General features: G+C 33.0%; 1 protein-coding gene across 4 annotated transcripts in view; it reads right to left on the reverse strand.

The window, feature by feature from the left end:
* LOC132698533 (sodium/hydrogen exchanger 3) overlaps positions 1–13,422 on the reverse strand; it is a 43,427-nt gene that overhangs the window by 19,417 nt on the left and 10,588 nt on the right. For all 4 annotated transcript variants that reach the window (XM_060664668.1, XM_060664670.1, XM_060664669.1 and 1 more), the window contains exons 3-7: positions 8,662–9,115; positions 4,392–4,609; positions 1,752–1,954; positions 696–785; positions 133–203 (exon numbers count right to left, since the gene is read on the reverse strand). In XM_060664668.1, the coding sequence (XP_060520651.1) occupies positions 133–203; positions 696–785; positions 1,752–1,954; positions 4,392–4,609; positions 8,662–9,115 (1,036 nt within the window). The remainder of the gene's footprint in view (positions 1–132; positions 204–695; positions 786–1,751; positions 1,955–4,391; positions 4,610–8,661; positions 9,116–13,422) is intronic.

Raw genomic sequence — 13,422 nt, forward strand, 5'->3', positions numbered from 1 at the left:
TTTTCTACTGCGTTCAAAATTTGTTAGTTTCTCGCCTACTTCGACAATACACGGTCAATCAATATTTATCCGGTAACTTCCAAACAAATGATAGATACAGCAAGTTTAGTATATTTTATTTCACCCACTTACTTGTCTCGAATATGGTAATTGCCATGTTGCCCGACGATATCCTCTATGGCAGCCATTCCGTGGTCCATCAGCTAAGACAATTTATATTATCTATTTTATGCTCGCAACTGCGCGTATAATAATCGATTGTGTTATTGAGTTAGTATTCGTTTATTAAATCTATATTAATATTTATTTTTTGATGTATGAATAAATATGGACATATTTATTTATAATCCACTTATCCAAATGAAACGAGACACATTAACGGACTTCGGGTAATTTGAAAACCTAAACACTGGGGTACGTGCCGAAGCTACAGTGTTTGTTCTCTACATATGTGATCTGAACGTGGGTTTATATAAGAAAAAAGTTTTTGGAATTTTCCGATTTTAGCGATGTTTGTAGCGACGTACATGAACACCGTGTATGATATTGATTAAACCCGGCAGACAAATTTATTGCATTCGCTACAATCGGAAAACGTTATCTTAAATCTATTATCGACTTTTAATGTAAACATGGAATTTGTTATTAATAATTTATAGGCCGCGCTAATCGATTAAAGCAGCATTTTTACTCACCCTTTCGTGTATTCTTTCGTTCATGGTTGGCTTCCGCTTTTCGGCCGTTTTCACGTTAAGAATTTTCACTAACGGTTTTATTGTAATTCCCTGAAACATTAAAAAACCGACGCTGTATTAATTTCAGAATGAAATTGACTTCCGTGGGTCTTGGGAATGAATGGTAAACCATTTTTTTGCACAATAAAACGCTGTTACCAAAGAAAAAATATTTCTATAAACGTTATAGCTACGGGGTGTAATTAAAAAAATAAACACCTTTTTTAGCTAAGTGCGAAAATCCTTACGTCGTTATTTAATATATTTTCCTGATTTCCTTTAATTTATTAGAGTCCAGATTATTGTGTTCCAAGGGGTCCAAAAAATAAATTTTCATGATTTCTGTTTATTCGCTCGAAAACAACTTGTTGTAGTATTAGTGGCTTATTCAAAGTAAATAATGAAAATGGCGTTCAACTCTTTGACAATACTATACGCTAAAATACTTCTCAGGAGGGCGCTGGACTTCAAAATTTTGGTCTAGTTATAGCAAAATATCATTAAAAGTGATGATGCCAAGCCTGTGTTGTTTGGCGCACCCTGTATATTAGTCCATAAACCCTGAAGTTACTTAGTTTTTGCGCTTGCTCAATGACGTTTACTGGTTATCAATATAAACCAAACAGTAAGAACTCTACATGATTGATATTTTAAACGTATTTTCTAAAAACGAACAATCACTACATCTTCGCAATTTATTCTACAACAATTTCATGGGAATAAGAATTCCACATCGGAAAGCTAATGGAAATACTGAGTCTCGCTTCTAGTGGGATATTCAATTCAAGTTGTTTATTGTTTCTCTTTGTCGGAAAACGACGAGATGTAAGTTAAGCTCCATTTCGAATTCGCTTTAAGCACTTTTACGTTCTTTTATATAAAATTCTAGTTACTCCAATTGCAAGTCGAGATGGGACGAGAGCAAGTTATATTTTTGTCATCTCAACATCAATATAATTCAATAATATTTGTTATCAGTTTGATAAATAGATACTTCAAGAACTTTGTAAAACTCACTTGAATGAATACAGTGAAATAGACAACGGTTATGGTAGTTGTCATGAACATAGGTTGAAGTGGTACGATCTTAGGATCGATGAGGAGTACCAGTGCGAACGCGACCGCTCCCCTCAAACCGCCGTAAGACATCACAAATTTCTCCACTTTGCTGAGCTGATGAATTCGAAAACGATTTGCTATTGCGGTAAACACGATCACCCCTGTAATCAATATTATCATTTACGTTATGACATCTATATTTATGTAGCCAAAAACATTGTTAGACAACAAGCAAGGTGGTAAATGAGAAAATAAATAACGGAAAAAGAGGGCGACAGTGAATACCGCTGGAGACTGATCAGTATCAGAATTACGAATATCAATTGTGGAAATTATTATTGCTAGTATTTTCGTTTTTGATTTGATTCATTAAAATCTTCAAGTAACGGAATTGAAAATATTGGTACTTTTTTTCCCTTCCTTTGGGCCAGATAGCACAAGATACTAACATCTTTAGCTGAATGAATCTCGCCTTTTTGATGAAATTACAATTTCAAATAAATTGGTCTATTATTATTATTATTAAGGTTTATATTTGAGTTACCGTCCTACCATATGTACCTCGCCTTTTTGATGAAATTATATTTACCCATAAAGTAGCATTGTTTATAATTCCAAATAAATTCGTGAATTATTATTATTATTAAGGTTTACGAGGGTAGCGCCAAAATTTCCCGGCCTGAATATGAAAGAAACAAAGTAGAGTAACAATTTTGAATTATTTCTCAATATAATCCTCTTAACTTCAATACACTTATTACATCTCTTTATTAACAACTCAGTACCTTTAAAAAAATATTCTTTTGGTTTGTCTACAAAATGAGCTAAAACAGCCTCTTTTAACTTCGCCGTTAAACCGCCGTCCACGTAAGTCCTTTTTCAAATATCCAAACAAATAATAGTCACTGGGGGCGATATCTGGACTATAGGGCGGATGATCTATCTGTTGGAACCCACACTCTAAAATGGCAGCTTGTGCAACACCAGCAGTATGGACAGGTGCATTATCGTGTAGAAGACGCACGCCTCTGGTCATTTTTTCTCGACGTTTTACACGTATGCAGTCTCGCAATTTATGTAATAATGTTGCATAAGATTTACCATTGACAGTGGTATTAGTTTCTTTAAAATCTATCAAAAGAATTCCTTCACAATCCCATGGTCATCACCTTTTTTGTTGACTGGCAGACTCTGAATTTTCTTGGAGGTGCTTCACCCTTACGACGCCACTCCATTGATTCTTTTTTCGATAGAGGATCATAATAGAGAACCATAGTTTCATCTCCCATCACAATAATTTCTATTCGGTTCCGACCCACAGAATTCCAAAAAGACCGCGGACACACGACACGGCGTTGTTTTTGAATAGCCGAAAGGTTTTTAGGAACCCATCATGCCTTAACCTTATGCATACCTAAATGATAATGCAGGATTCGATGAAGACTTGTATCAAAAAGCTTAGTAATTTCTTAGATTTCTTTGACCTTTAAACGTCGATCACTCAATACCACTTCTTCCACAATCGCAACAATATCTTCCGATATGACTTCCACTCTTCAAATGACTCCTCGAAAACGTTTTGCCCATTCTTTCACTACAGAATACGAAAGAGAACTTTGGCCGTACACACCATCCAGCCTTTCTTTAATAATTTTAGGTGCTAACCCTTCTTTTGTCAAAAACTTTATGACTACTCTACACTCATTTTGCGTTATTTGCGACATTTTTTCGGACACATCTTGTTTAAAATGCTATCAATAATAAACTATTTGAAGCAAGACTTCAATTTTTTTTTCGCAGCCTACTTAGATATTTATTTAAAAGTAGACAAAGTTTTATCGTGATTCTGGAGCTGCATCTATGTCAGGCCGAGAAATTTTGGCGCTAAACTCGTATATTTGAGTTACCCTCCTACCATATGTACCTGGAGGGAGAGACAAGATGGCGTATATACAGACTTTTGCTGAATACCTTAGATATGATAAAGATAACAATGACAGAACTCTATGATGTGAATCTGCCAAGCAGGGTTGAATGAGTTGATGGAGGCAGGACATCAAACATGCGGCTCCAAAACGAATGAAAGTGTTGGCACATATCCCAACATATACCAAACGGAAGTGCACAGGATTGAAATTTGCACGAGGATACTGGATAGGAAGCAAAGCAAAAGAAAAAGCTAGCACCTCGAAGGCGCTACCACAATGATCTTTTGGACATTGTTAGGAAGCTGTGAGGCCACCAGTTTCCATAAGGCAATAAACTTCAAACATATAACAAAGATTTCATTCAGAAAAATCGAAGAACATATTTAGACCTGCTTAAATCATTTTTGCCATGAAATTCAAAATATGCCAGAAAATAGTTCTTAAGTGAATGCAAACAACCTTTGTCTTTGATTTTTTGATATTTTTACAGGTTCTTGAAACTTTCAAATGTTTCTCCATGATTCATGCTGTCACTTACAGAGTATAACCTATCTATCTTTTCTATACGCGCAATGCTTTGATAAAAATTTCATTGGCGAATTTTAATCTTTTCTGCGAACAAACTGTTAGTCAATAATAGGACTTTGTCCATTTCGGACCAACGACTTACCTAAAACCCTATACAACGAGCAAAACAAAATAGTTAGCAAAATAAACCAAGTGTTCCAGTCGTGGTTCCTGTTGACAGTTGCTACCCCGAGGAACATGAAAATGATAGTTTCCGATGAACTGCTTAGCATTTTCATTGCGTACTTGATGGTAGTGTGAGACTTGTGCGAAATGTTCGCCTCGACGTAGTTTTTCATCGTAATGCCACAAAAAGTAATCCTGGAACAAACGAGGAAAATTAATTATACCTTGGATGTAAATTTTACACTTTTGTTGTGCCTGTTAGCTTTATTTTTATTGGGTGACACAAACCAAAATTTAAAAAAAATCGAATTGAAGAGTTATTTTTTGTTGTGAAAAACACTATAAAATAAATAAATCTCATTAATATTAAAGCTATGAATATCAACAGGATTGATATGGGTGGATTTTAAACCGTTACATTTGAGTGTTAATTAAATGGTATTGTAATTAGATTCAAAATGCCATAACGCAGCCAAAATTCCTCAATAATATATCTTTTTGGTTTTTTCTTTCCCTTATTCTAATTTGTTCTACTTTAATTGCGGATTAAAAATTATGATTAATACATTGTTTCATTAACATAAGCGACATAATTTTTTTCTCTTCTCTATTCAAGGGATTTTAGGTCAAAATTTAAAGAAATTTAAAAATGCCCAAAAGACATTTAAATTTAAAAAATAGGTATTAATAGTTCAAAACTGGGTCACTCTATACACAAAATAAGTGAATTCCGAAGAATATCACTTTGAACTCTATATAACTTTTAGTGGCTTAAAAATACCTTGAAATATATGAACTAAAAATTGGGTTTATTCTATCTATAAACAAAATTGGAAAATGATATACAATTTGTATTTAAATGGAACCTATATAGAATTTTATTTAAGTATTCCTCTTAAAAGTCTAGGTGCAATTTAATTCATATTCCTAAACTCACCTGTTTGTACATTTGAAATGTTATATACATATTATAACAAATTCGAAAATTTTACAAATTATTTGTTTACAAACGCCCAAAATACATAACTCAAAATTTTAATTCATGTGGCTTTGAAAACAGAAAGAGGCCGAGCTATTAAGACGCAAAAAAGAGAGTGAAATAAAGAGAGCTAAAAATTTCCCGATAATACTGAAATCCATTTATATATTGTTGCCCTGATATAAGAATAGAATATAATATGTTGAGGTATATAATTAGAGAACTCCTGTCGTCTTCCTCTATATTATTTCTTATTAACTTTCTCGAAAATCCAAGAACTCACATCTAAAATCAGAGCATAGTATTATTGTTTATGAAAAATCCAAAAATATCTTAACGTTTAATGAAACAGGGAAATGTTTTGGCAGTATCATCGCTATCTTCATCACTGTTATATTAGAAAGCCTGCGAAGGTGTTTCCACAATGAAATATTAAAGATAAAAACCTGTGGGCGGCGTATGGAAACGGTTCACTTTCGAACCACAAACAGTTCCATAAATCAGTCCATATATACGAGACAACATTTAGAATTTCCCCAATATAAATTATTGAAGTGCGCCACTCTAACAAAACATACGCGCGAAAGATATATTGCCGACCCAGTTATACGGATTGGAGCACACCCTCATTTCCTCCACCTTCAAGAAAAGACCATTTACCAATTTTTGCAGCGAGTATTTTTTAAAGCGCATTTTCAATTACTCAGACCCAATTTAGCTTCTACGCTGCTATGAAAATTCGCTTTGAACGATTTGAAATATGCTGGCTCATCAATTTTAATATCATTGGATTTTCGGCGGAAATTGCTTGAAGGCAGTTCTGCATTTATATATTTGTTGATCGCGACTTTCAAAATATTCAGGGTGTTCGGAATTGGAGTGTGCATACCTAAACAACCTCCAAAATAAGAGCTCATCCAAATGCTTCGCTAAAAAATATATTTCTTGTCATATCTCTCATACCACTATAGATATCACTACAAAGTTTCAAGCACGTATTTGGAGCGTCAAAGAATATTTTTTGGAGCTTAAGGTTTTGTAAAATCAATTAATGTCATTTCTGGTATTTCCATTTCATTGGGAGTAAATCTGAATCTAAAGAAATTAATGATTTTTAGTCATTTTCAATCTATGTTAATTAATTGCGAGTAAAACAATTATTGACACTGATTATAAAAAGCGATTCAAAGGTGAATATTACATCGATAATTTTGGTTAATGAAATTGCGAGCACAAAACTAATCGATAATTAACGATAATTAAACTTAAATTAACGACTCCAATGTATTTTGAAATTCGCTTGGCAATGATTTCGATGAAGTGGAACAGGATTTACAGGATTTTCATGGCTCAACTCACAGCGATAATGAAACTCCTGGAATAACTTCAAAATCTAAAACAAATTGTGAATATCGGACATCACAAGTAACTCTCAATTTACCCAAATTTCGTCCAAATATTCCTGTTTTATCTTTGAAACTATCTAACTTAATTAAAAGTGATTTTATGTTTTGAGTTTATTCGTAACAAAAATTCATATTCTTTAAAATTTTAAATATTTTCTTCTTACCCATGGGTGTAATTAAATTATGCCTTTTCAATTCTGACGTTATTTTGTCCAAGGCATGTATTTCTTTATTTAAGTAAAACAAGTGTATTATTCTTCTGATTACAATCTTTTTATCCTGATTTAATGCAGTTACTTTTCTTGCTGTACCTCTCTTTGGTGATCTTGAAAGGTAACTACAATTCTAATATTGAACACTAAAGCACAGGTAGGTCAACTACCTGTACCTCTACTTGCCACTCTCGGGAACATTGAAAATCATCGTAGGTAGAAAGATACGCCTATGGAATACCACTAAGTTTTACAGATGGTATATAACTCTCTCGCATTAAGAAACAGAGCATAATTCAAAGTTATTTTGTAAATATCGACTTAAAGCTGCGATATGGGGTCTGTTCAAGGTGTCAGGTCAGGAGATTTTAGGTGCTCATAAAACTGTATACGTTCTCCTTGTTGGAAACCCAAAAACACATAGCTCTAAAAATTATTTTAAAGCATTTAACATTTTAACTGTAGCGTCTTTGTTTTCGTTTGCCTATTTGCTTTTACAAAACTTGTTAAATTGAAAGAAAACTGTGATATATATATGTAAATATGTTCGCAATTATTAGTTGACTTTCGCTTTTTTAAATTATACTTTGCGTTTTAATGACTTGCAAAATAGTATAAAAAGGTAAAAGTCCATAAAACATATCAAAAATAAAATTGATTTTTTTTTATCTTGATAACATATATAGGGCCAATGCAAACTTTTCCCCGTTAATTAACTTTTTAGCTTGGTTAGTTACGTCCCAAAAGTTTTAAGCATTTCTATATATTTTAATTATTCTAATTCTAATTCTAGAAAAAAAGTAAGCAAAATTTAATCGTTACTCGTGGAACAAATTGCGAGAACAATGGCAATAAAATCAGATAAGTTAAACTCATGACTTACGGCAGTAGGTCCTACACAATTCTAATAATAAATGTAAAATATCTGTTAGGTTTATTCTTAGAAATAGATGTTCCGGTTGCTCAATTTGATCAAAATGAATAAAATGTTGTTGATCATTTTCCAAATTTAATAAGTTTATCAAGCTATTATTGCGGAATAAAAGTGATTTTATTAAAAGCAAAATTCTTTCTGTGTTATATGGTTTCATTTACATGATTAATTTAGATATATTTTAAATATGTAAAATGTAATAGCTTTGTAAGTCCCTTCGACTTTTATTTATTGTTTGCCAGTAACAATATATATTTATTAATGCAATACAACAATTTTTTAAGGATCTCTAGCTTCTACTCGGCTAACCATAAGTCACCAAGGAACTAGATTACGAAGAGTAACAATAACAATAAATTATTTTAGGTTTTGAATTTTGTTTCTTTCAATGACTTAGATAGAAGATGCTGTTAATAATAATAGATACCTGAATAGGTTGTATTTCAAATGGGTCTGGTGAATTTTACTGAAATTTAAATGCGATTTGGGATAAGACTAATTTCCACTTTACTTGATCTGTTTAGTTTTTCTAAATAAATTATATACGTTTATTTATGGTTATCTAAATACCATCTTCTTTTTAATGTAATTACCGATTATCAAAAATAATTTATACTTCATTCGATTGGTTAGATTTCCGAAATTAGTGAAATACCAGGCAAATTAAAGTGTAAAATTTTCAAAAAATCCCTCAATAAAACTAGGTTCGTACTTACGCTAAAATCCCGGACATGTGAAATATCTCGGCATTTAAATACGCCAAGTAGGCCATAACGAATATAAAAATAGGTTCGATTACGCGCACTTCGTTTGTAAACCTAGTCACTAGGGCGGTGGCGAAGCCCCAAATCACACCGATCACAGTGCCCCCGATGGCCACCACGAAAAAGCTGGTCAAGCCTGCCAACGCGTCCGTGTAGATGATATTCTCGAAGCCCATCTCTTTGTAAGACTCGAACAGGTTGTATAGGACCACAGTGACCGCGTCATTAAGCAGCGATTCGCCGAACACAACGATGTAGAGGATCTCGTTCACCTGGATCTCTTCGAAAACCGCTAGTACGGCGACCGGATCAACCGCAGAGATCAGCGAGCCGAAGAGGAACATATCTAGCAGAGAGGATTTACATGAGAACAGGCCCGTTAGTCCTACCGCCCACAAGGAAGCACCTGAAATTCAAAAGATTCCAATACTTAGCACTTACGTGTTGGTGACACAACAACAAACTAGAATAGCTTTATATCTTGTTTTCGAAGTCGTTCTATATGTAATATCATTAATAAAAGCCATGTTAAATAGGAAGAACATAGATATCTTGACAATATATTATCAGCATCAAGCATCTTTATAGAATGAACGTAAATAGAGAAGTTGATAGTCCAGCCATGAGGCTAATAAATTGCACTGAGTCGTTTATATTTTACATATTTCTCCATCATTTGGTTTTAATATAATAGTCAACAAAACTTGAATAATCAACTAGCCCAGCAATATTTGTAACTAACCCAACACAACAATTTTTTTCCCATTCGTGCCTGACGTACAGCAAACTAGCAATTATTAAGTAAATTTGACAGGCTGGGATTTAATAACAAAGAGTAAATAAACGTCACTTCTGTCAAATATTTGATAGCTTAATAGAAAAATTAAATTTCCTAAAATTTTCTGGCTATATAATTTTTTTGATAGGCCGGAGTGATAGTTCCTTTTCATATTTTTGATTATAGCAACTTGACTAAATATTTTACATATAACTACATATTTGTGTTCAAATACTGATATGTATTTCCCTTGCTAAATTTCGGTTTCTCAATCTGGCTAAATCTAAGTTGATAATTTTTTCACACACACACACACACACACACACACACACACACACACACATATATATATATATATATATATATATATATATATATATATATATATATATATATATATATATATATATATATATATATATATATATATATATATATATATATATATATATATCCCACTATCTTCCAAGCGTCCGTACATTAACAATTTGCTATTTTCCGAGCGTCCGTCTACAACCGGGCGTCCATATATGGACGCCCGTATGCAGCGCTATAGAAACGGTATATACAAGATCTAAGTAGTCTAAATTAAAATTTTCACAAAGACGCTACGATCGTAGTAAACTGATTTTTCTTGTATATTGTTAGTTCAGCTGTATACCCAGTAGAGGCGCGAGACCCAGTCTGTATATTTTACAAGATATATTCTACTTTCAGCTCGTCGATTTCGAGGCGTCCTCTGCGCCTTTGTTACGTGGCAACACTGTCACTATTAACTTTTGCAGACTGGTGCGAAATTGTGGGGTAACGGCTCTGCTTCGCCTAGTTGTTTTGTTTTTTATATTGAATGAACTCGATTGGCGCTCCGTAGTTCGAGCATGTAGAGACGGTGGAAATAGAGAATTTTATTTTTTGTACCACAAATTCGGAAGTAGGCTAAGGAATTAACGTAAACGTAACACAAATACGCAAGACTTTTTTTCTATTAAAAAATTAAATAATTAATTAAAGTTTATTTTCGAAATGTGTGGTAAAGAATTCAAAATTTACAAAAATCATATTTATATCCTGTTGCCAATGCCGTACGCTTTATATGATATTAGAATTTAAAACAACATTCTGTGACACGTCGCCAAACTCTTTTGTTTCGCTTGCTCTCTTCGTGAGAAAATCCGCTCATTGCATAAAGTTATTCTTTTTTCAACTACTTGTCCGCCCGTTGCCTTAATTCAATGAACTCGCCTCTGTCTTTACTTGGAAGCCTGACTAGATTAAAGTCAGTCGTTAAAGTCAGACAACAAACGCAATAACAACACCCAAGACTCCAGGTGGGAATCGAACCAACAACCTCTACTGCAAGTCGAGTTGGCAGGTCTAACGACTTACCAACCGAGCCATCCTCGATCACTTAAAAAAAATTATATTTAGTTGCACAAATTGCTATTTTTCGATTATTTTATTATTATTGCATTATATAATCTTCAGAATCATGAAGCAACATTATTAAAATGTTTTAATTAAACAATGTGGCACCAACAAGTTTTGGTTTTTTATATGCGAATACTATGCAATAACTTCTGAATCTTTTTTAATTTTTGGGCACATTTTTAGATTTATTACTTTCTTCCGATAATTTCTGCTAAGTGCTATTTAGAACGGTGTTCGAAATATTAAAAATATCGAATATAAATATTTATATTATAGAAATATTGAACATAAATGGTTGTTTAATGCAATAGGAAAAGAAGTTGTTGGAATTTGCAAATTAAAATATCATTTCCTAAATACTTATCTAAATAATTGGGTAATAAAATATTTTGATTTTATCGTCTAATAATATTTCATTAATATTAATAGGTCGCAACATATAAGAACTATTTTATTGAACGATTTAAGTTGTTGACTTTTGCTTTTAATCAAACCAAAATAAATGTGAAAAGTAACATTTCTATATTTTAGTAAAAATTATTATTTTGAAATGAACTTTGATAAAAGTTATTCGATAAAAGTGTTCTTTTTAATAGTTATTTTTCTTCATTGTGCCCTAAGATATAAATAAAAATGAAGTTAAACAAGGAATGTGAGGGATGAAAAGTAAAGTACAATAATGTATCACCACTGCCACTGAACAATATTTTCATATATTACTTTTTTTAATGTACCTAAACTTAAATCCTAACAATCAACCTCTGAAGTAAAGTATCTTTTTAGGTGATTTTCGACATATTCTCTATAAAGTTTTGCCTCGCGATAAAAAGTGTCTCTTTAGTTCCTTGGATACCATCTAAATCTTTTTTTCAAATTGATTTAAAAAAATCCCCCTTTTACATTCCTGCTCTAAAATACGCATTACACAGTGTGGCTTAAAGACGTTACGTAGGGCTTCGAGCCACTGCGGATATTTCCGGTGATATATTAGCCAGTGCTTTGGTTTGTCGATTCTGATGGTCAAGGTACACGCATATAGTATGCAACACCTTGTAAACTTCTTCAGTCACTCATTTATTAAGCACTCGCTCCATTCGTGCCAAATAAACTAATATGGCGTTTATCAAACTTGTTTAGCAAAGATTTCTGAAGATTTTTTTTTAAAGGAAACTTTCACAGAATAATGTAAGACTATTTACAAATATTCTGCATTCTACCTGCGTCGGTGGTTGATAAATCGAACTTTCTGACGTTTCGCCAACCATTCTGGAGATCTCACAGCTGGTCCTGTTCATAAATTTGACCGTTACAAGAAAAATATGTTCCAGACAAGCATTTTTCAATTTGGTTGAATATGTTTGATTCCAGATTCCCGAATTGCAATATATCTGAAAGAGCTATGTCAAAACTAACCAGAGAAACAGAACAAAAAATATACGACTATGACAAATAGAGTCATAAGCAGTTGCCGAAAACAATAATGACACCGAAATCTCATTCGATCAAATTAAAAATTAATCAATGTAATCGATTCTTCTACCAGGGAAATATCCGAAAATTAATAGAAATCTCTAAACAACCAAACAATCTTAACCGCGACCCTGATTTTCAACAATATGGAAATCCGAGACAATGTTCATGTCACTCTTGTAGCTCCGCCTCTCTCAAACAGTATATCAGTAAGTTCAGAATAGAATGTGAGCAAGCTTCACTTAAGCTCTGAGGAGGCCATCAGGATGATTGGCGAAACGTCAGCTAGCTTTATTTATAAACAAAAGATGCAGAAGGGATCTAGAAGATTTGTAAATAGCCTTCTGAAGAAAATGTTAATGTTAACGAGTAACGAATGCCGTTCTCATCGCAGTTGTCTGTGTTCTATATAATTTTTTTTAATTAAACTAAAATAGTAACTTCTAATTATTCCAAATAACTAACATCGGCCCATTTTAGACCAACATTAAGCACAAACAACACAATAATATTGCCTCAGTTGGCCTCGTAAAAGAAAATAATTGAAAATTATATTACATAATTTCTAAATTAACAGTTTTTCTTAATTTGGTACCATAATTTATTGATCTGCAAATAAGTCAACCGTCAAGAACTTAGTAAACAATTTAAAAAAATAATATTTAAATATTAGTATTTACTTTTCACAAAACTTCTGGGTTCCTCCTGCGTCAGTTTTTGCTGAGTCGAACTTGCTGGCGTTTCGTTAATTATCCTGTCGGCTTCTTCAGAGCTTGACTGAAACTGGCTCGCATTTTACTCTGTACCTGCTGGCATATTGTTTGAGGGATTGGCGTAGGGGGGGAGCTAAATGAGGGGCATAAACACCGTCTCAGATAACGGATTCCCATATTGGTGACAGGTAGAGACCTGAGTCGTGGTTAAGATTGTTAGGTTGTTTATAGATTTCTATTGACTCTCGGATTTTTCGTTGGTGGAAGAACTGATTGCATGCAAGAATTTTAGTTTCATCGAATAAAATTTTATGGCCAGTATCG

This window comes from Cylas formicarius, unplaced genomic scaffold, assembly GCF_029955315.1.
Source record: "Cylas formicarius isolate icCylForm1 unplaced genomic scaffold, icCylForm1.1 PGA_scaffold_2__14_contigs__length_35257938, whole genome shotgun sequence".
Lineage (NCBI taxonomy): Eukaryota > Metazoa > Arthropoda > Insecta > Coleoptera > Brentidae > Cylas > Cylas formicarius.